We start from the raw sequence: 27,659 nt of genomic DNA, 5'->3' as shown, positions 1-27,659 counted from the left end.
GGTGGGGGTGGGGAGAGGCCAAGACAGTATACACAGTGAAAATGGGGGTTTTGGCATTAATGTTTTGACAGCAGTGAAGGATTATTTCAAATTTTTCTTCATAAACAAGAGCTAAAAAAAAGGCATTGCCGTCATTTCTGTAGCGTGTTGAGAAGCAGGTAAAAACCCCTGCTGGGCTGCAAGGTATACAAATGCTGGTATAGTTTGTTTGCCTTGTGTCCGTGTGGCGCATTTCACTGGCTACTTTGATGGCAGTTTATCCCGCTGCTGTGTTTTACTGGCCCGGGTTCTGCAGCCTGTCTGTTCTGTTTGTCATGGCCAGAAGGACGGCAGTGTCATATTGGTGCCATGATCATGATTCTCACATCATCATTATCATCATCATCATCAACTTCTGCTCTTCTTCTTCTTCTTCTCCTCCTCCTTCTTCTTTCATTCTTCTTCCTCTTCCTCTTCCTTTTGGCTGATACAAACAACTGCTGAGCCTGTGTACGGAATAGTTTCAGGCGCAGCTCCTTTGTATGGGACACTTCGTAACACATCTTCCTGAGCGATTTGGGTCGCAAATTACGCCTCAGTATCCTCCCCTGGGGGTAGGGGGGTTTCAAGAATACTCCCCTGGTATCCCTGCTTGTCGTACGAGGCGACTAAAAGGGTTGGTGGTGGGTTAGTGCCCCACCCCGTAAAACGAACTAACTAAACAAGCGAATAAAGCGCCTCGGACCAGGACAGACCATACGTTGACGACTAAGGAACGGACAAAGGACATTCTCAGGGTGGGGACATGGAATGTGAGAGGAGTGAATGATGAAGTGAAAGACATAGAGATTGTTCAGGTGCTTGAGGATGCAAAAGTGGATATATGTGGATTGATTGAAACGAAATGGAAAAGTGAAAGGGTGAGAGAATTGGACTATGGTTTAGGTATATGTGCGGGAGTTAATGAGAATGAGAGGGCAAGAGAGGGAGTATGTCTGATGATAAGCAAGAAGTGGAAGGAGAATATAAGAGAGTATGGAACAGTCGGTGCAAGGAGTGTATGGGTGAGGATGAAAGTAGGTATACAAGCGTGGGCGATTGTATATGTGTATGCTCCGACAGAGGACCGAGTGGCAAGAGTGAAAGATGAGTTTTGGGCGAGAGTAGAAGCATGTATGGACAAATCTGAGAGGAGCGAGAGAGTGCTTTTGACTGGAGACATGAATGGCAAAGTTAGGAATGTACGAGTGGATGGAGTGGTTGGTCAGTGGGGTGTGCCAGCTGAAGTAGATGGGAATGGCAGTGCTTTGGTGGACATCTGTGCTTGTAAGGGGTTGACAATAGCCAACACCTACTTTCGACATAAGATGATCCACCGGTATACATGGAGAGTAATGAGGAGGATGGATGGTGAACTTGTTGAACGAAAGGCAATGATAGACTACGTGTGTGTGGATGAGCAAATGAGAAGACAAGTGTTGGATGCAAGAGTGTGAAGAGGGTGGGGGAATGGAGTCTCGGACCATCACTTAGTGATGGCCAAGGTAAAGCTGCAAAGAAAATGGTGAAGGAGACGAAGGGGAAGACAGGAGGAAACAGGTCCTGTGAGAAGAGTGGAGAATTTGCAAGATAGTGAGAAAATGGCAAAGTATAAGAGTATAGTGGAAGAAAGATTGGGAAGGTATGAGCTAGAGCAGATGGAAGGGGTGGAAGACGTATGTAAGATATTCACGGAAGAGATAGGCGCAGCATGTGAGGTGGTTTGTGGAGTGAGGAGGAGATGCAAGGGTGTGCAAGGGACAGCATGGTGGAATGATGAGGTGAAACGAGCTGTAGAACAAAAGGAGAAGGCATATAATGAATGGTTAGCGAGTAAAGGTAGGGGAGAAGATGAGAAAGAGAAGAGAGAGGTATATGTGAGCAGGAGAAGGGAGGTGAAGAGTGGTGAGGGAGAGTAAGAAGAAAATGGATGAAGAGTTTGGGAGGAATCTGAGTGTGAAATGGAGGGAGAGTAAGAAATTGTTTTGGAAGGAGGTAAAGAAAGTAAGGCAGTTTGAAAGGGGAAATAGTAGGGGAGTGAAAGATAGGAATAATAGATTGTTGGTGGAGAAGAGAGAGAAATTGAGAAGATGGAAGGAGCACTTTGAGGATTTGTTGAATGTAGAGAATGACAGCAATGCGAGTATAAGTGGTTGGGGAATGGCTGGGAGAAGAAGAGATGAGAGGAGGGAGGAAGAGATCAGTAGGACGGAAGTAGTGGAAGCAATGAAGAAGATCAAGTCGGGAAAGGCCCCAGGAATTGATGGAGTGTGTGGTGAAATGATGAGGTATGGGGGTGAGATTGTTGTGGAGTGGATATGGAAGTTGTGTAGATTGGCTTGGGAAGAGGGAAGGGTTCCAGAGGACTGGAAATCTGGTATAATTGTTCCTTTATATAAAGGAAAAGCGGTGAGAGAAGTATGTGGTAACCATAGGGGTATTTGCCTTCTTAGTGTGACTGGTGAAATATATGGTAGCATACTCACTGATAGGGTTAGGCATATGACAGAGGAGCTAGTTGGAGAAGAACAAGGGGGATTTAGGAAAGGAAAAAGGTGTGTAGATCAGATATTTGTTCTAAGATGTTTAATGGAGAAGTATCTAGAGAAGGGAAAGAAAGTGTATGCTGCCTTCATGGACTTGGAGAAAGCTTATGACAGAATAGATAGGCAAGGTTTGTGGAAGGTATTAAGAATATATGAAGTGGAGGGGAAATTGTTGAGTGCTGTGAAGAGTATGTACGAAGGAGCTAGGGCTACTGTGCGAGTGGATGGTGAGCTGAGTGAGTTCTTTGATCTCAATGTGGGACTGAAACAGGGTTGTATGATGTCTCCATGGCTGTGTAATATATACATGGATGGGGTTGTAAAGGAGGTGCAGGGTAGGGCAGTGGATGTGGGGGTGGCTCAAATGAATGAGGGTGAGATCTGGAAGCTTCCGGTGTTGCTGGTTGCTGATGATACAGTATTGTTGAGTGAAGATTAATGGGAGGCTCAAGGTTTGGTGAATGAATCTGGGACAGTGTGTAGGAGGAGGAAGCTGAAAGTTAATATAAACAAAAGTAATGTTATGGTGTTTGAGAGGAATGAAGTCACAGAATGTACAGTGAGGTTGGATGGTGAGGATATGGAAAATGTGAGTGCATTCAAGTACTTGGGTAGTGTGATGAGTAAGGGTGGAACTTTGGGGGATGAAGTGCGTGAAAGGGTACAGCAGGGAAGGAAGGTTGTTGGTTCACTGAAAGCAGTGATGAGAAATAGGGAGGTGAGTATGGAAGTTAAGAAGTCACTGCATGATAGTATTGTGATCCCTACCCTGACGTATAGAAGCGAGTCGTGGACCTTGCAAGTGGGGAACAAATCAAGAGTGACAGCAGTGGAAATGAGTTACTTGAGAGGAGCATGTGGAGTGACACGGAGGGACAGGTTGACGAATGAAGAAGTGAAGGAACGTTGTGGGGTGGATGTGGATGTGGTTGAGAAGATCAGGAGAAATACACTGAGGTGGTTTGGACATGTGGAGAGAATGGAGAATGAAAGACTGACTAAGAGGGTGTATGTAGATGAGGTGGAGGGAGGGAGAGGGAGGGGTAGACCGAGGATGAGGTGGAGGGATGGAGGTGAGAGATGTATGAGGGAGGGGGGGGGTGATTTGGGGGGATGGTAGTCAAATGGTGGGTGACAGAGCGACTTGGAGGCGTTTTGTCTGCGGCCACCCTTTGCGGGATTAGGGCGTCGGGCTATAGATAGATAGATAGATAGTTTGCATCAGTACATACAAGAGAATATAAGTGCGTAATAGGCAAAATAAATCGCTTATGAATAGGTGATGGGAAAGTTCCCAAGAGAACGAGAATACGACCCATTGCCTTTGCAGACTGTAGGCGAGAGGCGGGGCTCTCGGAAAACATGTATGGCTGGAAAAGGGGGAAATTCTGCTCTATAAGACAGTATAAGAGGGATTGCAGATGGGTAATTTTCTTGAGCCCATTTCATTCCAGTGTCATCTTCCTCCATAGTAAGTTTTTTCCCCTTATAAGCTGGATGTAGAATATTAGCTAGATAGTGAACAGGTGTGAGTGCTAATGCCATACGTTTCATAAAATGATTTTGAATGGTAACACTATCACCTGACCGAACTGACTCCTCTTTTAGCTGGTTCTCCAAGTCTTTCCACACTTCAGTCACTTCTCCAATATCACATCTATCTCTTTGAACTTTATCAGGTGCTACTGCACTATGCTTCAGAATTTTGAGCATGTCTTCTGAACACCGTTTGAGATTTGTGACCATCACTTTCCTGGTAATATTTGAGTCTAGTTGTCTTTTTTCACCATCACAAACAGACACTAATATTGGCCAGTTATTCAAGTAAGACTCTAAGCAGTCATTCAGTGTGTTCCACCGAACATCTTGTGGTATAGCTAGGGCTGAACCCCCAGCTGATTTGTAGGCTGCTGAGGCTGAATGATTATTCCTAAAATACTTTACAATTTTTACAACTTGTTCTCTTATGTTACCAATTTCTAAATCTTTAGCCAACAAATTCATTATGTGTGCTGAACAGCCATAGCATATCAGGTCACACTCATCATCTTTCATTAGCTCAGTTCTCATTTTTGCAACATTAGCAGCATTATCTGTTACAAAGCTACCAACTTTGCATTTGTATTTATGTTCATCTGTTTCTGTTGAACTATTAGCAACCATTCTTAGGTAATCTGATGTATGTGGGTGACCTGATGTATCAATTGTGTCCACAAGATAGACCACTTGTGTTTTCAGATGAGTGAACAGTAACAGATGCACATATTACAGGTTCATTGGAAACATTTGTCCATCCATCAAGACTCATGCATAGTTTTGCCTTCCAGTTGTAGTACACTTTTCTCACATTCTTTGGCATACTCTTTATCTAACAGTGGGCCAGAAATGTCTTTCCTGCTGGGCAGTTTGTATCTTGGCCTCAGTATTTTTACCATGTCTATAAATGATTCATGCTCAATAATCCTGAAAGGAGAATTTGTTGCATACACCATTGTTGCAACCTTTTCATCTATTTTTTCCTTTTCCTCCTTGGTTGTCCTCACACCATACTGCAAAATACTTGAGTGTTGAGAAGATAAAGAAGCTCTTTTTAATCTATCAGCAGTAGTAGGACATGTGTCTACTGGAGAAGTCCATGACAAGCTACGCTTTATGGGTAATGAAGTTGGTGGAGTGTGCATGCCGGCACTTGAACCCTCCAATGCAGATTGGGATGTCGATGCTTGTGGATGTTCTTGTGAATCTGCAAGGGTACCATACCTTGTACTATTAGAAGATTCTTAAGATGCAGTATATAGCAGCTGAAGGCCTAAACAGATCTTATTACAGTGTTCTGCAATCACACTCAACCATGACACATGCTGCTTGCACATTAGTTGGGCCAGAATTAAACCAAGGGAAGTAATTACAGTATGGTGAAAGGAACATGTACTGTACTATAGCAGATATATAATGGCAGGCTAATGTCATTGATATCTAACACTAAGAAATACGAGTATTATTTTCAGTATTTTGCCAAAGATTAAGTTCTTATGAGACAGCTGCTGGAAACAAAAGAACTGTAGCAAACTTAAATACTGTACTTATAATTACCATAAGCAACGTTGGGTCTGGTTAGTACTTGGATGGGTGACCGCCTGGGAACACCAGATGCTGTTGGCATCCCTACGTGTCAAGTGGGGTTGGTGGAGGTTTAGTGCTCCTCCCTGTAAAACAATTAACTCTAAGCCGTTGGCCACCCCGTTTGGGATACATGGCGTCTGGCAATGAATGAATGAATGAATAATTACCATCTGTTGTTTCTGCTTCAAGAATTTCCAAATCTTGCTGTGGCCCACTGCATTTCTTCTTATGGTCTTTCAAGCGTTTTAAGCCCTTCATTTCTTTGCCACTATCTTTACATTTTGCACGTGTTCCCTTTTTTTGTGTGTCAGCTGCAAGTTCATCAAATTCAGCCCAAATGCTGTGTTTCTTTTATCCTGCTTTTCTCATTTTTGGAAGGTATACTGTATCCTGAAACTTCTGAATTGAAAAACAGCAGTTTATAGTAACATATACCGGTACCATCTAGAGTTATTTGTAAAAATATTAATCTGAACTGAACTTCAGTAACATTAAGACTCCCTTTTCTACTGTAGTTTATTTTGATCTGACATTGTCCAATACTGCAGTGTATTTTCAAAAACATTAGATACATTTACTTCAGCTCTGAATAGTAGATAATTGTCACCTATATTCTGGCAATTCAGTTCTAATGTTTCTTATAGTAATACTGTATATATCAAAACTTTAACTATCACCATCTCTTCTTTCATTCATGTATGTTGCAGTAAGCTACAGTACCGGTAATTTGCTGTACTTGTAATTAACTGCACTATACTGTAGTTCATATGGCACTGAACTAGGCAGCTAAAGTTTTCCCAGCTGAAGCAGCTTGCAGAGTTTACCAAGTCCGTTGTTGCCAGTGAATATTTTCTTCCCATTATCTCAGGAGTTTTTTTAGTAACTTTACATTGAAGTATATATATACCGTGTTTCAAAAACCAAAGCCATAAGACTAGGTAGGCTATGCTTGGTCACTGAAGGCCATGTTATAATGATGTTAGCTTAAGATTTTTTTTTCTGTGGTAATATAATCAGCTTTGGTCCCTTGGAATATACTGTATTGAAAACCACTGGCAACTCAGCCTTAACCAATAGTGTACAGACAGGACCTGAACAGGAATGTTTGTGTGTGGTAATACAGTATAGCCTAATCAGGCAGCTATGGAATATACTGTCTTTATTATCACTGGCAACTCAGCCTTAACCAGTAGCATACAGACAGGACTTGAACAAGTATGTACTGGTATCTGGATTCTGGACAGTGGCTTTCAGCCTGAACAATCAGTGGATAGACATGACATGTTAACAGTATTCAGAATACTGCTTTTGAAATGTTTCCTACCATATGATGGGAAAAAAAAAAAAAAAAAAAATCATTGAATTTTTTAGTTTTGATTTTTTTTTTAATAAAAAAAATCCCCAACCCTGCCGGCTCTTCAAAATTATTGTTTTTTCGTTTGAATGATCGTACTCTATTAAATTCACTATTTTATAGCGTTTAATAAGCTTATGTATTTTAAAATTGCCAATACCGTGCTGTATTTACTGAAAACTTATCCATTAAAATTATCTTCATCAGAACCGTAATTTTGTAAGTTAGTGATTTATATTCAGGTTTATATTTATCACTTTAAGTTTTGTCAAAATTAAAGCACACCATGAAAATTTCATAATAATAATATAATAGTATAATGATATACTTTATTACAAAAACATATTACAAGGAAAAGAAATAGCATTTCTGCCACTCTAGAAAATCAATTTGACTAGCAGCAGAATACAGTCCATAGAACTCAAACAGAAAATTCATAGGAATGTGCCTAAAGAAGCAGGTAACTCCATAAGACCATAAAAGGAAGTCTTTTCAGTGATCACCATTACATTAGCCGTTAAGATCCTCATCTGTCAAATTGTGAAAGAACTGTGCATAATTAGCTATGCATGCCACAAAATTTACTGCCATGCTAGCTTTCCACCAAAAATTGTCGTACAAACGATATAATAGAAAATGGTATCGTACCCGTACCAGAGGCAGTATTATCGGACAGATACGATAATTATCCTACATGTGGCAACACTGCGTTAAACATTTTAATTCCTGTCAAGCATTATTTTGTAGCTAATCCTTTAGGGGACACTTTTTTTTTTTTTTTTTTTTTTTTACCTTTTTGAACAGAATCAATGAGTTGGTAAGGATGTACAAAAGATCTTTTTCGAGTACGAAGGGGATCCTTCAGTAAACAATAAGTATGATTTTATAAGGGATATGTTAGGGTAGGGTAGGATTCCGGTAAGATTGTTTTTTTTACGAAAATTTAGGTTAAGTTTGGATAAATTGGCACCGATACGGATAATTTCTTTCCAAAATGATGTTCTTTGATGGGGCTCGTCTGTTCTCGCCCCACAAAATGGCGTCCGTCTCTTCTCGCCCCACAAGATGGCGTCCGTCTCTTCTCGCCCCACAAGATGGTGTCAGTCTGTCTTCGCTCCCCACAAGGTGGCGTCCGTGTGGCTTCGGCATCGATAGGGATTGTAAACAAACCACTTTAAAAACTTTCACGTTTAAAAGAATTTAAAAAATATATAAACTTGAAAACGTAATCATAAAATACTCGAAGAATGCCATGGAATATTATGGTAAAGGAAAAACAAAACTGCAAGATACAGTGGTCGTTTGAACCCCTAAGGATTACGATATTGTAGACGTGGTAAATAGTGGATGTTAAGTGCAGTGGTTGGAGAGGTTCAACTAAAACTACTGTACAAATTTCAGGATAAAGCTGGAAGAATTATTACAAACCCTGCGGTTACAAATGAACTACCACTATACAAGAAAGAAGGAATGTTGCCTCCCTTGCATTATTTTTACAGATACTTTTATGGCAAATGCTTAAACGAAGTTGCATCCATTGTGTCACCTCTCCACGCCTTCCCCCGTGCTACACGGACATCTGGTAGCCCTCTTGACTGTCACATTGCCATATTGCACAACTTCTGCATGTCAAAATCCTTTTATTCCTCGAAATGCATTCATTTGGAATTCTTTCTGCAGAATAGTTTCCCCCCAAACTTCAACCTACAGTAGTTCAAGTCCAACTGTTACAGTTTATGAATGGAGGACACCTGCAATATGGTGTAGCCATGGATTTTTATTTTAATAAATGATTTTTCTTCCTCCCTGAAAAAAAAAAAAAGTACGCCAATCATTATCTGTGTCCAGTCATTGGGTGACTGGCATAATGAGATGTTTTGATTCTCTGTCTGTCTGTCTCTCTCTCTCTCTCTCTCTCTCTCCATGCTTCAGTTCTGCGTACTTCTTTTTTCACCGCCTTTTTCTACAGCTAACATTATAACACCTTTTCCCACACTTTTATCACTCAGCCTTTACACATATACACCAAAACCTCCCCACACCAAGGCTTTTTTTTTTTCACACCTTATACATCTTCCTTCCCACGCCTGATTTTTCCATACATATTCTTTTCCACACCTCATACACCTACACCTCCCCACACCTACATTTTATTTTTACACATCTTACACATCGCCCCTTCCCACACACTGTTGTTTTCATACTACTGCATTTTACACGTCATTTCTACACGCAGTTTTATGCTTATTATTTACATAGCTTTTACACCCATCTTTTTTTTCTCTCTCTCTCTTCACCTTATGCATCTCCCTTCCACACATCCTTTTTTCCACACCATTTTTATACACTTATCAGTCACCTTTTTTCTCTTTTTTGTCCCACATGCTAGTTCTTTTCTGCTACACCTTCCCTTTTTCTGCACCTCAAACACTTATGCCTCCACATTTAACATCGATTTTTTTTCCCTACACCCATCGGTCATACATTTCCACCTTTCATCTCTTCCCACATCTTTCAGTTCCTCCTGTTTTAACACCTGCTTTTACACCTTTTCTTCCTATCTCTTTTTCTGTTTCCACACCTTACATCTAACTTGTAGCTCTTCCCACACTGTTTATACACTACACCTACGCACCTCCTCTGTGAAAGCCTTTTGTTTTCCACACATCTAACTCCCATCCCTTCCAACATTTTTTATCCCACTCCCCTCACATTCATACGTCTCCTAACTTTTTTTTTTCCCCTTCAACCCATGCCCTTAACATGGCTCTCCCCACACTTCCGTTTTCCACTCATTGTCACCTACTCATCACACCACCTCTTCTCACAAACTGGACACCTTACAGTTTTACTCCTCTTCCTCACGCTTGACACCTTAACACCACCACACACCCCTTCCCACACCATACACGTCAAGACTCCACCACACCCATACATCTGCTCTCTTCACGGCTAAACCCTTTTTCATTTTCCACTATCACCTCCAAACCACCCTTAATTGTTTACAGCCTAGCCATCGTACTTACGTACTTTCTCTGTCTGTCTGTCTCTCTCAGTTAATATCTAAGATATTTGAAACCCCTTCAGTCCGATCAACCCTAGGAAATTACATTAAAATTGATGAGGAATAGTAAAAATGTAATGTAACGACAACCATCTACTAGAAATAGTTTCTTATCTCGTATAACCCTGAACTTTGACCTAATGACTACTACTGGAACTTGACCTAGATGGGGTCAGTGGATACAAGCCTGCAAAAGATGGGTTAGTCGATCAAGGCTTTCCATAGTTAATTGTACAACAGACAGACACACATCACGTATCTGGATAGGCTACGACTTAAGTAATTACCTGCCCTTTATGCCGGTGGTAAAAAGGTGCTGTTATGATGCACGACCTAAAGGGTTTAACACTAAAGCAAGTGTTCTTAAAGTAGTGCCTCGACACCCCCAGGGGGTATCGAAATAGCCTCTTAGGGGTATCCAGAAAGGTATCCTGAAAAAAAAAAAAATCGTGTATGGTAACTACGATTTACTAATCTATGTATGAACGTTATTTTCTTGAAATTATAAGTAAAGGAATCTATAGAATTAAACTGTTTGTTCATAGCCATTCTCTCTCTCTCTCTCTCTCTCTCTCTCTCTCTCTCTCTCTTTGAGGAAACTGAAATTGGAAGGAGTAACAGTATTAGAGAGGGGGTATCGGGTTGACTCGCAATTGAATCTAGGGGTATCGGGTCTGAAAATTTTTAAGGATCACTGCACTAAAGGATTATACTACCTTCCCCTCCACACCACACCACACCTAACACTAAAGGATTACACTACCTTCCCCTCCACACCACACCACACCACACCACACCTAACACTAAAGAATTACACTACCTTCCCCTCCACACCACACCACACCTAACACCAAAGGATTACACTACCTTCCCCTCCACATCACGCCACACCACACCTAACACCAAATGATTACACTGCCTTCCCCACCACACCACACCTAACACCAAAGGATTACACTACCTTCCCCTCCACATCACACCACACCACACCTAACACCAAAGGATCCCCTCCACACGACACCTAACACCAAAGAATTACACTACCTTCCCCTCCACACCACACCACACCGAACACTAAAGAATTACAATACCTTCCCCTCCACACCACACTACACCGCACCTAACACCAAAGGATTACACTACCTTCCCCTCCACACCACACCACACCACACCTAACACCAAAGGATTACACTACCTTCCCCTCCACATCACACCACACCACACCTAACACCAAATGATTACACTGCCTTCCCCACCACACCACACCTAACACCAAAGGATCCCCTCCACACGACACCTAACACCAAAGAATTACACTACCTTCCCCTCCACACCACACCACACCGAACACTAAAGAATTACAATACCTTCCCCTCCACACCGCACCTAACACCAAAGGATTACACTACCTTACCCTCCACACCACACCACAGTACACCTAACACCAAAGGATTACACTGCCTTCCCCTACACACCACACCACACCACACCGAACACTAAAGGATTACACTACCTTCCCCTCCACACCACACCTAACACCAAAGGATTACACTACCTTCCCCTCCACACCACACCACACCACACCGAACACTAAAGGATTACACTACCTTCCCCTCCACACCACACCTAACACCAAAGGATTACACTACCTTCCCCTCCACACCACACCTAATACCAAAGGATTACACTACCTTCCCCTCCATACCATACCACGCCTAACACTAAAGGATTACACTACCTTCCCCTCCACACCACACCACAGTACACCTAACACCAAAGGATTACACTACCTTCCCCTCCACACCACACCTAACACTAAAGGATTACACTACCTTCCCTTTCACACCACACCTAACACCAAAGGATTACACTACCTTCCCCTCCATACCACATCACGCCTAACACTAAAGGATTACACTACCTTCCCTTCCACACCACACCACACCACGCCTAACACTGTAGGATTACACTTCCTTTCCCTCCACACCACACTACGCTGCACCGCACCACACCACGCCCAACACTATAGGATTACACTACCTTCCCCTCCACGCTGCTCACCTTTACACAACTCCAAACCACACTGACCCACACCACATCATACCACATAAAATAAAACTGGCCCCACCAGACCACAACCCAGCACAACACCACGTTTTAGACCACACCACTCCTTATAGCAGCCTCATATATCCCCATTCTTTATAATAGTACATCTCACAACGCATCATAGCACGGCACACCACATAACACCACATACCACACGAAATCCCATCACACCACACATCTCAACCAGCCCAGCACATAACACCACACCATACCAGATTTCATCAGTATACACCCAACCCCACCAGACCTCACTCCACCACATTTCTCCAGCCTCCAGCCCAAATCCCAGCAGCCACACCTCTCCGCATTCAACAACGGCCAAATTCCACACCAACCACGCCCAGATCCCCCCAAACCCCCGTCCATCTTAGATCCCACGCCTTAATCCCATTCCCAAACACGCCCAAATTCCACTCAGCCCTACCTGAATCCTGTCTAGTCCTCATCCAGCCTCCCAACCACGCCCAGATCCCAAGCACAACCATGGCCAAATCCCATACCCCGCCCCACCCAAATCCCTTGCTCTGCCTCATTCAAATCCCCCTCCCCGCCCCACCCAGATGTCACGCCCATCCACAAGCTCAGCCACATTCAACTCTCACGCCCAGCCAGTGCCAAATCCTACACTAGACCCGCCCAATCCCATCAAGTTCTAGCCACGCCCATATCCCACGTCCAGCAACACTCAAATCCCATCCAGTTCTAGCGATACCAGTATCCCACGTCCAGCCACGCCCAATCCCAACTAGTCCTAGCCACACCCATATCCCACGCCTATTGTCGCCCAAATTCCAACCATTCCTAGCCACACCCATATCCCACGTCCAACCACGCCCAAATTCCAACCAGTCCTCCAAACCCGTCCGACCCCGGCCGGCTGCGTGTTTTTATCTGCAGATGTAAAGTGGCATTAGCTTTGAGATAATTAGCCAATGGGAAATGCAACAGTGTAGTGCTGATGACAGCATTGCATACCAGGTACTCTGGAATAAATGAGTTGCCACAAATGTTATTCCTGTGTGCACGCACATACAGTGTATTTTCTGAGTAAATGAGTGAGTTAGGGAGTGAATGAGTGATGTGAGGTACATGTGTACAGTAAGGCAAGTCTCTTGATACAGGTAATTAATTTGAACTTTCTTCCTCTACTACCATCACCACCAATAAATGTGTTATCATTACCTATATCAAACATAGCCTTATTTTCACAGAATAGCTGAAATTTGTATTACAAAGAACATATAGGTTGTGCCCATCTGTTAAAGCTGCGATCATTTCCGTGAAGAATATTACTTTATTAGCGCAGACTTGTTCCAACAGCTGTCCCCATTCCACCAGTAATAGTTATGTGTTGCACTCCCTAATAGAATATTTACTCGTCTGAATGATATTTATAGCATTCTTAAATTGTGTATTTGTACAGAGAATGGATAACATCAATACATGGCTTCTACAAAATATAAATAAAGTAGTAAAGTGACCCCTTCCGTAAGTCATATTTGCATGTCAGACAGTACCATTAATGTTATGACATTTGTCAATAATTATGTATTGCCATCCAGTTAGTGGATCAACAAGTTGTATTGTCATACCACTGTACCCAACCAATGGATTTTTCAACCCCAGACCCCAGTCTGTATAATGTGATGAGCGTGATATTGTCCCACATAAAGACCTGGCTTAATTTCAGCTTACCCAGACGTGACCGATTAATACATGTTACTTGAACTAGGAAATTGTAGGTGACACTGATAACTTGGGCTGCTTGAGCTGTCCCCCAACCCCCCAAAGAGGTGAAAATGATAGTTGACATGCTTTTACTGTAATATATATGATAAAGTGGAGATTTGTATATTAATAACCTGCATAACAGTTGCAGACAGAACAAAGCTACATTGCCAAACATTTATGTACTGTACTTCATGTATGGATAAATGTTGCACATATTACCTGCTATTCCCCTTACGTATTAGGACTAACGGTATAGAGTGTATTAATTGGCTCCACCTCCACAGGGGATATGTCAATCGAGGATCCACCAGTACATCCCGCTACAAGTGCTGAAGATTGTCCTTCCATCAACGTCCATTCAGATGCTGTTGTACATCATCAGTTGACACCAGCAGACTGTGGTAGATATTCACCCATTCCTCCTCCAGGATTGTATAATGATTATATGTAACACATGCAACTTGATGGCAGTGACTAATTTTGTAAAAGGGGCACAAATGGTTGGCAGACGTTTCCTCTGGTAAGATGTGTGGATGTCCATGTTATATTACAGAACACATAATGGGATATAGTCATAATATACAAGTGTCATATAGTCTTATATACAAAATATGATAGCATAGCCAAGTGGGTCATGAGGACATTACAGAGTAGCTGCACTATGAGTTAGGCAGTCTCCCATGTTCCAGTGATTATGGTGAAGATAATGATTGTAAACTGTCTTTTTATCAGTGCACTTATACTGATGGTGTCCATATTGCACACATATAGCAACACTATTGGTTTGGTATGTCACGATGATCCCAAACTATTTATGACATTACACAGATGCCAGCATCCATTCCTTCCACCCTGATGGTCAGACTCCCGTGGAAGAGGACAGAGATAGAGTACCACAGCTGGAGAAGACACTGCATGGTCAAACTCTCCTGGAAGTGAACAGAGATGTACTACCACAGCTGTAGATAGCATTGCATGGTATGTTGAATGGCTAGTCGTAATGCATATTACACAGTTTAATAACATAAAAGTGGTGTATACCAGTTTATCTGTACACTTACTGTAAACGAATATACTGTAGGCACTACAACAATAACATTCACCCACGGTGTTATGTAAGTATAATTGTCAGACATTTATAAAATGATCTTGTTCTACACTAAATTCCAATATATATGAATGTTTGCGAAGAATAGGTATAGGTTAATCGTGCACTCTCTGAAGTAGAAAAGTATGTATATGAGATTATCCACGTAGACGAATATCTTGTGGTATTTTAACATGCTGTTGGGATAGTTGGTATGTAATATATTTGATGTCACCAGATTTTAACCATAGTATTCTGTACACGTAGCATTAGTCACATACATAGTCCAGGGTACAATACAGACACTCTTTGGTTGGGTGAGGTAGGCATAAGTCGTGCTAGGAAGTGGTACAGACACTCTTGGGTAGGGTGAGGTGGGTATAAACGTACAAGGGGATGGTACAGACGCTCTTGGGTAGGGTGAGGTGGGCATAAGCCGTGCTAGGGAGAGGTACAGACGCTCTTGGGTACGGTGAGGCAGGCATAAGCCGTACAAGGGGGGGTGGTACAGACGCTCTCATTTCCTCCCTATTGGGCCTAGAATAGTAACCGCTTAAGAAGAAGAAAACGCGGCGCGACAGCTGGGGCGCCTGGCAGCGCCATGTTTACATCTGGAGAGTTAGATGTGGGAGGTGAGTTTTCAGTTTTTTGGATATCTGGTATAACATTTAGCACTGCTGATACAACGTATATCAACAATGAATACTGGTAGAGTCTGATGGTAGGGCATTCTGTCGTAATTAGAGTCTGTCTACTTAGCTACTATAATATATGAAGAAATTGATGACCATCAAAACCTGAGGCGTGTGTCGAATTTATAAATATTTTGGCATGTATAGTGGACACATCATACAAAGTAAATACCTATGGTACCTGGATACTCACAGAACATTACTGCTGGCAATCCAGCATGAAATTATGTACATGTGTTTGGTGCAACATGATTTTCAGTCATATACGGTACGATTTTGTTGCAGGGATATATGTATAATTTTGTTAATATGGGATATGCAGTTGAGCCTTGCAGATTGAATTATTTGGCCTATAACCAAATAAAGATATTGTGTCATTTTATTTTTACCGATTGTTGTAGGGTGTACAATACCAATTCATTTCTCTACGGTCCACCACAGATTGCAAAATACAGTATTAGTAAGGTCATTTGTGTGTGAAGAACTCACGTAATATGTCTTTCACAGGTTTATCAACATGCCTTGCAAATGGGGGGGAGGTAAAACAGAGGCTTGCCAGAATAATTAAATTCAATGTGACTCTAACTCAGTACAATATGAAGTAGACTTGTAACATATCAGGTTAACATGCTGGCATAACACCCGAGGTAGATTAAAGAGTGCAGTGTGTACCTTCACCTTTATTTATGTAGTGTTATAGCATATATCTTTTTTAAATAATAACAGTCCTACGTCTTACTCTGGCCTGTTTTTCTTCATTCATGGCATATACTCGTATACCGGTATTTCTGTAACATGTGGCTAACATTATTGTACTGGGACAGCATATGTCCTTTACTTTTACAATAATTTAGCACCACATTTCAGTGTTCAGCCAGGTTAAACATTTAATAATGGAATATTAAATTTTTGTGTTGCTTGTAAGGCAATATGAAAGTCATGGAGTAGATAAATGTCTCTGCTCTGAATTCTTAAATTGCCTACTTCATATATAAACTTAGATTTACTTTGGTAACACATTAAAGTGTTGTCAAATAGGATGCAGGCATCACACCAGCCATGTATACACATGGCTACATTTCTGAAAATACACTTATTTTTTCCTAAAGAAGTGATAACCATCCCAAAGATAGCCCTTTTCCTGAAGCTTCTTTTTATATTTACATTTCATAATAAAACCTTTATCTGAATGTTTGGTGAATATTTTGCCACTAATAGTACGGTTGACCCCCACCTCACCCTAATTGTAGCTGAAGAGAGTTCTCAGCATCCATAAATTGTTTGATTTTGCTATTAAAAGCACCATTAGTAGCCACAGAATCTGGTGCTTGAATGTTTTTCCCTTATACTGAAATTATCACCAATCCAGCTGATCAAAGTAAGGCCTTTAGGAGAAGTTAGAGGAAAGTATAATAGTGACGATACTAAACTCTGTTTACTTTAACTTGGCGTAAAATTGCCATCTAACCATCTTCAGTGTTGTGCTGTAATAAGAGATTAGCACTGACTGACTGTGCTGCTAGTCACGAAGAGGTGCTATGGAAAGGATATGGAGTTACAGGCTAGTAGGTTAGTATTGTGGTAGGTGTCATAACTGTGCATGATATTTTCCAAGGAGGTTGGAGAAGTCTTTGTGAAAAGTTATTTATTTCTGTCTTCTTTGAAGAAACAATAGTTAGGAAATGAAAAATGAAACAATGAATATTCACAAAACAGTATGGCTAGTGTATGTTGCCTTTGCTGTGGTGCATTCAAAAATACAAACGCAGATTTGAATGTAAGTTTATACGACCGAAAAAAAGACAGTCTCGAAAATATGTACTTGACGTTTCTTAATATGCGATTTTAACACTAAATCAATTTTAGTTTACTAGAATTAGGAATAAGCATTTTGTTTTTTCTTAAAATGTGTAAGTTTAAAGAGTTTATTTGGCACTGAGGTAATTATGGAAGGAAAATAAGGAAATATTCGCAGTGCGAAGTATTCATAATATCCACTTCCGGCGTCTTGGGGCTATAAAAGGTGAGCACCTGCGTGAGCGACTCTAGTGGACGAGTTAGCCAGAGGCTGTGTTGTCCACGCTCTCGCATTTTCATTGTGACCCGTAATTTTATAACGGTTAGTAAGGTTAAAATTAATCGTACTCTGTAGTACGATATTGGATTGTGATATAGCTTACGATTAAGTTTTGCTAAGCTCCTCCCAAATTGTGGCACACAGTTGTACACATGGACAACGGGGTCTACCGCCCCACCACTATCCCCGTCAACAATAACGGGATTCGGCCCCTCCTCAAAAAGATATTGTTCGTACTCATAACTTGTTGCTTCATAATTTTTGTCACTTACTGATTTAGGTTTCACCATTTTTGTCAAAACATGTGTTCCCTATTTCCGTAAAGATATTTCTGATATTGTTGACAAATTTGTTGAGAATGGTGTTGCTCTAAACACAATTTTGCGACATAATATTGAGCCATCAAGGCTTAACTGGGCAATTAAGTCATTAGGAGAACAATATAGTCACTATCCCGGTAGGCTAATGTTGTCTGAATTGACCGGGATGGTAATTTCTTCACAATTGCGGTATGAGCTCAACGCGGGTCTAACTTGGCTTATTGTTTATCACTGTTGGTTCCTCACCACTTGGCTTGGCTTTTGGTTTGTCAAAAATGACGTGTTTCAGGTTGTGCTGTTGGTGCTGAGTGTAATGCTGGGTCTCAGTATGCTGAGTTGGCAGCTGGCACTGAGTGCCATCTATTGTGTCCAGCTGCTTCACCCCCTGGAGGCCATAGTTGGGGTGATACAGGTGTGGGAGGTGTGGAATGGGGCTTGGGTGGGGGTGGTGGCGTGGTTTGTGGTCAAACTGTTGGTCAGTGTCTCAGCACTGTACCTGAACCACCGCTACCATCACCCCACACAGCGGCAGGCCCCACCCCCACACCTGGTGTGATTTACCACCACCCCACACAGTGGCAGGCCCCACCCCCACACCTGGTGTGATTTACCACCACCCCACACAGCGGCAGGCCCCACCCCCACACCTGGTGTGATTTACCACCACCCCACACAGCAGCAGGTCCCACCCCCACACCTGGTGTGATTTACCACCACCCCACACAGCGGCAGGCCCCACCCCCACACCTGGTGTGATTTACCACCACCCCACACAGCGGCAGGCCCCACCCCCACACCTGGTGTGATTTACCACCACCCCACACAGCGGCAGGCCCCACCCCCACACCTGGTGTGATTTACCACCACCCCACACAGCAGCAGGTCCCACCCCCACATGGTGTGATTTACCACCACCCCACACAGCGGCAGGCCCCACCCCCACATCTGGTGTGATTTACCACCACCCCACACAGCAGCAGGTCCCACCCCCACATCTGGTGTGATTTACCACCACCCCACACAGCGGCAGGCCCCACCCCCACATCTGGTGTGATTTACCACCACCCCACACAGTGGCAGGCCCCACCCCCACACCTGGTGTGATTTACCACCACACTACACAGTGGCAGGCCCCACCCCCACACCTGGTGTGATTTACCACCACACTACACAGTGGCAGGCCCCACACCCACACTTGGATTGATTTAAAACCATCCCACACAGCAGAAGGCCCCACCCCCACACCTGGTGTGATTTACCACCACCCCACACAGTGGCAGGCCCCACCCCCACACCTTGTGTGATTTACCACCACCCCACACAGTGGCAGGCCCCACCCACACACCTTGTGTGATTTACCACCACCCCACACAGTGGCAGGCCCCATCCCCACACCTGGTGTGATTTACCACCACCCCACATAGTGGCAGGCCCCACCCACACACCTTGTGTGATTTACCACCACCCCACACAGCAGAAGGCCCCACCCCCACATCTGGTGTGTTTTACCACCACCCCACACAGCGGCAGGCCCCATCCCCACACCTGGTGTGATTTACCACCACCCCACACAGCGGCAGGCCCCACCCCCACACCTGGTGTGATTTGATTCATCTTATAAGTTTTTGTTTTACTTTAATGGAATATACATTTTGTTTTGTCTTTTTGCTCAGTGCTGAGAATTTTCTCTATGGACAGATATTACTCTCTGATGGTATTTGTTACTCTCAGTTTACTCTGTCTTACTGGAGGGAGATTTACTTTGATGTTACTTGTTACTCACTTTTTTACCCACTTTGTTACTTTTTTTAATGGTGGCGTGGAGGTAGAGCCCTCGGGTCAAAATGTGCTGTGGTTCAAGTCCCAGAGGTAGCCAGAGGGAGTATACTTTCTGTGCTGAGTTATTTGTTACTTTGTTGCCACTTGTGTTACCTTTTTAATGGTGGTGTGGTAGTAGAGCATAAGTGAAAAGAGTCTGAATGGCACTGGGGTAGTTATGGGAGGAAAATAACGGAATATTCGCAGCGCGAAGTATTCATAATATCCACTTCCGGCGTCTTGAGGCTTATGAGCACCAGCGTGAGCGAGTCACTCTCCTTAGCGTTGTAAAAGTGGCAAGTCGTATACATTTATCACTGTGTTATTATCCGCTAAGGTGTAGTTTTATCGGATTTTTCGAGACATCAAAATGTCTTCCTCTGATGTGGAGAATGGCGGTGGTGACCGCGGTGAATAGCGGTTTTGTGTTGGAAAATGTTGGATTCCCAAACCCTTTTGGCAATGGGTAATTGAACTAGTCTATTTGTCAGTATTTGTGTGTAATGTTGTTTGTGTTTTTATCCTGGAGTTTAATATTCTTGCCAGGAATCCCGATGAAGTGATTGGATCCCCGCCTGAACTTCACAAACAGGATTGGCTGGATGGACCTGTCCTGCCTAGACTTAGGATGGAAATTTGGTGTTACTTTATCATTGAAATATTAATTGTAATGTTGGGATGTGTGATGAAGTGTTTTTGGAATGTGCTTTATCTGTTGCCGGTGATGGTAGTTGGTGTGTTGCTGAAAATCCTTCCGTATTTTGCCTTGCAGTGGGCAACAAGCTCCCTTTTTTATGTTGAAGTGTTGCTTCCCCACCAGAATGAAGTGGGTGAATTTGGCACGCTATGGAATGTTAAGGTAACGTATGTGGGTTGGGTGTTTGTGTGGTCTTTTGTTCCGTATGGTGTTTGTATTTTGGTGTTCTGGTCTGTATATCGTTGGCAGCGGGATGTTGAACGCCTGACAGTGTGCTACGAGATCAGAATGAGGCAGGCAGAAAAGCAGTTTTGGGAAGCTGTGGAGCAGATGGCCGGCACGGAAAGGTGTGTTATTGAGAAGGAAACTGAGGGAGGCGCGGCTTTAAGGCAAGTAGAACCGGTAGTGTTAACAGGTAACCCATTCCTGACCGTTACCTATGGCAAAAATGACCACCTCTTTTATGATCACTATCCCTGAGCGGTTGGTTTTGATTTGAATTGTTTTCTGTCTTACCTTAGTTTTTGACAAGAAATAACTCTTCATTTTATCGTATATGTTTTGCAGTATTTTTTGCTCTTGCTTTTCTTGCTTGAAGTTCTTGTACAAGGACTTGGGTTGTAAGGAATTGGAGACTGAGGAAGAGGCCCATCCCTGGCTAAACAAAACCCTCAGATTGATGATAATTCCTTACGCGAACCCCCAGGGGTGATGGATTGTGCAGTACTGTAGTAAGGCAGTACAATCCAGCCAAAGGCCTACCACTTTTAGGTTTAGTCTGGGGTTAACTTTCCGAATTACACCCAACTGACGGCCACTGAGAATAATAGGCTCATTACTGAAGTTATTCAGTTCTAAACTCCTTTTCTTCCATAACCATCCGTCTCAAATGTTTTGTACGTAATTAAGGAGGGGAGTTGTGCTCTTATCTCCGTCTTTTATTGCATCTACATTAAGATAAAACAACCTAACCTAATTTATCCTAACAAACTAATATAAGCTAACCTAACAACCTAACCAAACCAAATTTTTGACACAGATGCGATAAATGTGTATAGAAGAGAAATCGCATAAAAGCACCAAATAGTGAACATAATGCCAGTCTCCGCTAGTTGGGTGTGATTCCAATATAATACCAGGCTGACAGGTGATTGTTATAGACAGTGGCTCCCTCAAATTACAAGGGGAGTCCGGTAGCTCAGTGGTAGGGTGTCGGGCTCGTAATCGTAAGGTTGCGAGTTCGCGCCCCGCCAGGTGGCTGCTGTGCTGGGAGGGGTAGCGCTCTCCTGTAACCCTAGCAGGGCTACATGATATGATGAGGTCTATCTCGGGGATTAATACTTTATCCTCAAGTTACAAGGTATAATGTCACCACCTATATAGTCCTTCAAGCCAGTAAAAGTAACAAGGGCATGAAATTAAACTGAGATGACGGGTGTCTGATGCGTTTGTTGTGTTCCTATAATGTTACAAAGAGTATGACATGCAGGGTAAATCTTCATGATCTAAAAGAAAAGTAATAATTACAAATACACAAAAACAGTTGTCCCATACAGTTGTAACATAAATGATGCTGCATCTTGCACAAGGCTGCTAGGTATGAGTGGATTGACTCCAATAATTATGCAGTTAAAATAATAATGGGAGAAGCAGCATTTGCAGGAAACAGTGCTACAATGCATGGGAACAAAAATGAGCCAGTGGCTAGGAAATTATGTGAAAAATGTATGAAAAGAGTCCATAAAGGTTTAAAGGTTACGGGTTTCGGCCTCATAATATGGGACGAAAATCCACTGGTTCGTGCGAGTCCTGATGGCATATTAATCTGCAAATGTTGTGGTAAAGGTGTAGTAGAGATCAAATGTCCTGCAAGTGCTAAAATAAAGTTTTTGACTGGAGAGGAGATTGCACGTGAAGGTACCTATCATCTGGAGCTTAGGAATGATGAACCAAAATTAAAGCACTCTTCGCCATGCTACACCCAAATTCAAGTTCATCGTGGTGTCAGCCAGTATTCATGGTGTGATTTTGTGTTGTTTACACAAAAACCCACCACACATAACCACAGAAAGATTTCACTTTGATGAAGAAAAATTTAGTAGGGAGGTAGAAAGGGCTTTGTCTTTCCATGAAAGGTTTGTAATACCAAGGCTTTTGAGTAGGGCTAATCAATAAAATGTACATCATCATCATCATCTCCGATGCCATGTTACTTCCCAGGTATACCCCTGATAAATGATGGCTATGATAGAACACCTCCAGGCTACTTTGTGTAGATACTCTTAATTTTACCCTGTGCCTCATTGCTTCTTCTCCCATGTGGGAATTTTTCAATTTATTTTTCCAGTTTTTTTCTCCTGTACTTAGTTATCTTTCACTTTTAGCCTCTCCATATACAGTATATAATATTGAAATATATTTATTTATTTAGGCTATTTATTTTTTCAATCAAGCCTCATTCATTCTCTGCTTAAATACAATACTATGTGTCACTCTTCTGAATAAGTATAGTGCCTCTTCGAATGACAGTCTTGGAACAATGATATGATAAATGGAATAAGTCTTGAGTGTGTCAGCATGGTGATGAGGAGGGGTAGACGGAGATGGTCTGGGTGTGTGGAGGGGATGAATGATGGTAACTGGGGTAAGAGGAATGAAAATTGAGGGTGCAGTTGCCAGAGCTAGCAAGACCAAGGAAAACTTGGGACAAGGTTATATGAAGTGACTTTAGAAATATAGGCCTAAACAGAGAAGCTGCCATGGATACAGCAGCATGAAAGACCACCACTGGAGAACAAGGCTGCCACGTGGAAGCATGTATGGAGCCTTTTATAACGAGTATTGAGAGTACAGAAGCTTTCTAAAATTTGTCAAAGGACACGAATGTATTAGACATGTTCTTATGCTTGATAAGGAAATAATTCCCCTAAGACTGGGTTGTAACAGGGTATCTAATATTGTGATATGATGTAAAAGGTTGTGCAATACTATAGAGGGTATATCTTTTCTACATATATCTTCTTTCCCATATCATTGTTACCAAGCCACTATCTTTCCTTTACTAATTTACCTATATTATTTTTGGAAATAATTATATATTTATTTTTACTACAGAATAATTGTGTACTACCAATAAAAAGAAAATGCAGAAATTGTATGTTACTTAGTCCTTATGGTATTGTTGTTGTTTGTTATTGGGCAGTTGCAATAATATCAAAGATGAATTTATAGAGTAAGGAGTCTTAAAACAGCATTCACATAATGCTTCAAACATAAAAGTGTCTAATCAAAAAACAGGAAAACTTCAAACTTAACTCTAAATAGAGAAGAAAACTTCCTCAGTACAACAATCTTCCTCGGATAAGGGTCTCTAGTTTCATAATGTTGATCTATTCATGCATACATTGGACAATTTTAATAAGTACCTGAACTGCCCACCTAGTTTAAATTTGTTTAAAGGCTTCAGAAGTGATGTACAGTAATTTATCTATCTGTCTATCTATCTATTGCCAGAAGCCTTTATCCCTGTCATGTAGTAGCTTTTTCACTGCCATGCTCACTTCCGTTCCTTATCACTGCTTTCAAGGAACCAGCAACATTTCTTCCCTGTTGCACCCTTTCAAGCACTTCACCCTCTAAACTTCCATCCTTACTCATCACACTACCCAAGTACTTAAACGTATTCACATTTTCCATTTCGTTCTCATCCAGCCTTACTGTACATTCACTGACTTCACTTCTCTCGAAGACCATAACTTTACTCTTCCCTAAATTCACCTTTAGATTCCGTTTCTCATTAGCTACCTTCCATATCAATGAACACTACTAAATTATAATCCTTTGGCCAAGAAAATATTCCTGGTTTGACACCCTGCACCACACCTACAGTACTGTATAAGCTGGTGCATTCATAAAATTTGGATACAGGAAGGTCATACATAATGACAGATTGGTGCCATGACCGCAGAATTGTCACCCCTTTTTTCCATCTGAAGCCATTATTCCTTTTCCTAAAATTGATTAATAAGAATAATTACTGAATCACAATGAGCAATATGTAGTAAAACTTATCTGAAATGGGTAAAGGAGGAGTTCCGAGGCTGGCACATTGAGGCTGTTGTGCCATATCTCCAGCTACTTTATACATTTAGTCAACTTAGGCATTCTAGTGAGCTGCAACTAAAAACTATCATTCCAAAAGAGGGGGATTAAGGTTAAAAAAAACTGCCACTATCACCATTATTTGATACAGGCGAGGTGATACATTTAAGTCCATTGTGTTTGTTAGAATTTTAAAGTTTTTCATTCTTTCAATCGCCCGCTCTACGTGGATTCGCAGTGATGCAATTTCTCTAGTTTTAACGATTTCATTCTGATTTAAGAACTTTCCTTTACCACCCTCTTGTTTTCTTGTGAATGGTGGCATGTACAGCTTTGCAGCACGCTGTAGCAACAAGCCACTTATGGTAAAGCCCCTGTCCACCATTACTGCATCGCCTGGTTCAATTTTATCCAAAATTTCTTTTTCCATGATGCACCTATCAGATGAGTTTCCCCCGTATGGATGAGAAACAAATGTTATCAGTCCTCTTGGGCTTATTCCTATCAGGACTTTCACAGCATTGTGGTGTTTGTATTGTGAATATGTGGCAGCTTGGCTTGAACAATTCTTAGGTTTTTTAAGGAAAAATTTTGTACAGTCCAGGATTACTCGTGTGTCCGCATATTTAGCTGGGTAACTTTTAGGTAATGATCTCTTAATCTGTTCAGTAGAAGGCCATACTATGAATTTCTGAAGTATTCTGAACAAATAATTTACCCATGTTGGTATAATGCTGCTAACACTACTCAAGGACACACCAAACCAGCTGGCCAAGATGTTCATTGACAGTCCTTCTCTTATATGAACTAGAGTGAGGAGGTACTCATCAAACCAGTCAGTTACTTTAGCACGACCACCGGGATGTGGGTTTGCTTTGTGCTGTTTGGCTTTTTGAGGGCCTCTCGAATAATTGATTCTCTTTACCTTCTTTGTTATTATTTTATATATCTTTAACAAAACCTCCTTAGAATTTAAACCTGTGTACATTTTCACGCTATCACTACCTTCTAGAATCATGTCTCTAGTAGCCGACCTCCTCCGGTCTGCTTCCTCGGTTGCAGATGTAGACACCTTCTGAAAAAGGTGAGGATTTGGTACAGTAGCTATAAAAATGAAACATAAAGAAATTCAGTTTCCCATATAGAAGTGTGGGTACTTGGAACAGTGTAGATGAATTGGTGGTGAGCGCAAGAAGTTTCCACATATTTAAGTCACTCACCTCAGTTTGAACTGCGGCATCAACAGGTTCAGCCTGGGTGGTAGCATTACTTGAGGTCACATAGGTATGGTCTTCATGTGGCATAGGAAAGGTTAATGTCCCACCTCCAACTGTAATAAACAAATGCAAGATTTTGTTAGTGTATATTTCTAAGTGCACAAAGAAGTATTTAACTGGTATGTATCAATAAATGTCATATTATGCAACTAGTAAATTAAAAACTCGCAACTAATTAGATTACTACAATATCTAAATTTGTTCTAAAAATTTATTGAAGTAGACAAACTTTTAATGAAAACTCTGAAAAGATCCCCACCTAACGTAACCTAACCTGGTAAACTTTAAGACAAGGGAGGATTCAACGTGGGCTGGATCTCCCTCATATGAAACTTTCAACCTTACTGTAATGATATTGAGTCAGTAACAAGTAAGTATGATTATATGATAACAAGAACCTATAATGCCTATAAAAATACTGATGGTGGGCTACAAACAACCGGCTAACATTGGTACTGTTGTTGTATACGGCTACTTTACATGTAGTCTGTGCTTATTTATATGATCCTTCCCTGCACTTACTTGAAACTGCAGGTGAATCCGTATCTGCACTGCAACTGGAAACCTCCACAGAGGCTTGTATATCTTGGTCATTGGTGTGGTAAGTCAAAGGGGTGCCTATTGAGGGAAGATCCTGCTCCTCAACTTGGAGTTGCACTGATGAGGTTTTATGAGAGGAATTTGTGATGGTTTCAGTCTTCTCTGAGACTGCTTGGCAGGTACTGGAATCTGCTTGTGTATTTTCTATTCGCTGCCTTTTATAAATACTCCTCCTAACGTATTGATTCTTGCCCCAGTTATTGTAGGTAAATAATTCTGGGTCTGGATGAGATGGTGATGGTCCTCGGCACCAATCAATAAAATGTCTGGAACATATTGCATGGTACTTTGATGCTTTCCACTCAGGGCTTCTTTTACATCTTGTTTCCCAGAGACTTTTTCGCATCCCATCCGTCCTTTTTGGAAATTTACACCATCTACGAACACGTTCATCTGGTTTCTGCGATGTAGAATCACAATCTGCCACTGCACACACACACACACACACACACACACACACACACATATATATATATATATATATATATATATATATATATATATATATATATATATATATATATATACAGGCATTTTGAAAGTGTGGTACTACACATATACTATAAATTTCTTGCAGCAGTGATGACAGATCTTTATAGCCGCAAGTAATAAAAACACTGCCTGAATTATATTCAAATTTAGCAAAATCATACAAAGGTATGCAATCACCTACTCAGTAGTATCAACAATTTGAGTTTTCTAGGCAGAATCGTGGTATCCAGTCCAATTATAATTACAGAAAGAGACTAAAAAGCTGCAGAATACATATGCAAATCATGTCTCGTATCTGGCACACTGCAAAGCCTTTGCTATTGTAAACTTCGCCTCCCCATCCAATCTCGGTCAGCGATTTCGGTGAAATGGAAGTTCGGCTAGTGATTTTTCATGTTTTTTATGTGCAATAGTTAATAAAATCGTTTAGCAACCGGCCCAAACAATCATTAGCTCGTTAAGCAACTATGGGCATTTCGTTTCCGAGTAATGTGCGGTTTGGACACAAAAAATAATTCAATAATGACTGTCGGGATGTCTGTACTTAAGTGGC

At 41.7% G+C, this 27,659-nt stretch overlaps 1 protein-coding gene across 1 annotated transcript; it reads right to left on the bottom strand.

The window, feature by feature from the left end:
• Positions 1–24,825: 24,825 nt before the first annotated feature.
• LOC145415060 (uncharacterized) lies at positions 24,826–26,608 on the bottom strand. Its single transcript, XM_080284474.1, has 2 exons — positions 26,537–26,608; positions 24,826–25,812 (listed from the first exon to the last, which is right to left on the bottom strand). The coding sequence occupies exons 1-2, from the start codon at positions 26,606–26,608 to the stop codon at positions 24,826–24,828; spliced, it is 1,059 nt and encodes a 352-aa protein (XP_080140600.1).
• Between the last annotated feature and the right edge of the window lie 1,051 nt (positions 26,609–27,659).

Source organism: Coenobita brevimanus, chromosome 101 (assembly GCF_032717465.1).
Source record: "Coenobita brevimanus isolate Jiangsu-jjx chromosome 101, ASM3271746v2, whole genome shotgun sequence".
In the NCBI taxonomy this organism is placed as follows: Eukaryota; Metazoa; Arthropoda; class Malacostraca; order Decapoda; family Coenobitidae; genus Coenobita; species Coenobita brevimanus.
The sequence above is the reverse complement of the archived record's forward strand: the minus strand, read 5'-3'. Positions and strand labels throughout refer to the sequence as shown.

Bases quoted from the DNA above. Each gene is read 5' to 3' on its own strand.
- LOC145415060 (XM_080284474.1), bottom strand. From the start codon at position 26,608: ATGACCAAGATATACAAGCCTCTGTGGAGGTTTCCAGTTGCAGTGCAG. The intron at 25,813-26,536 runs GTAAGTGCAGGG...CACCTTTTTCAG, and splicing joins GGATTCACCTGCAGTTTCAA to AAGGTGTCTACATCTGCAAC.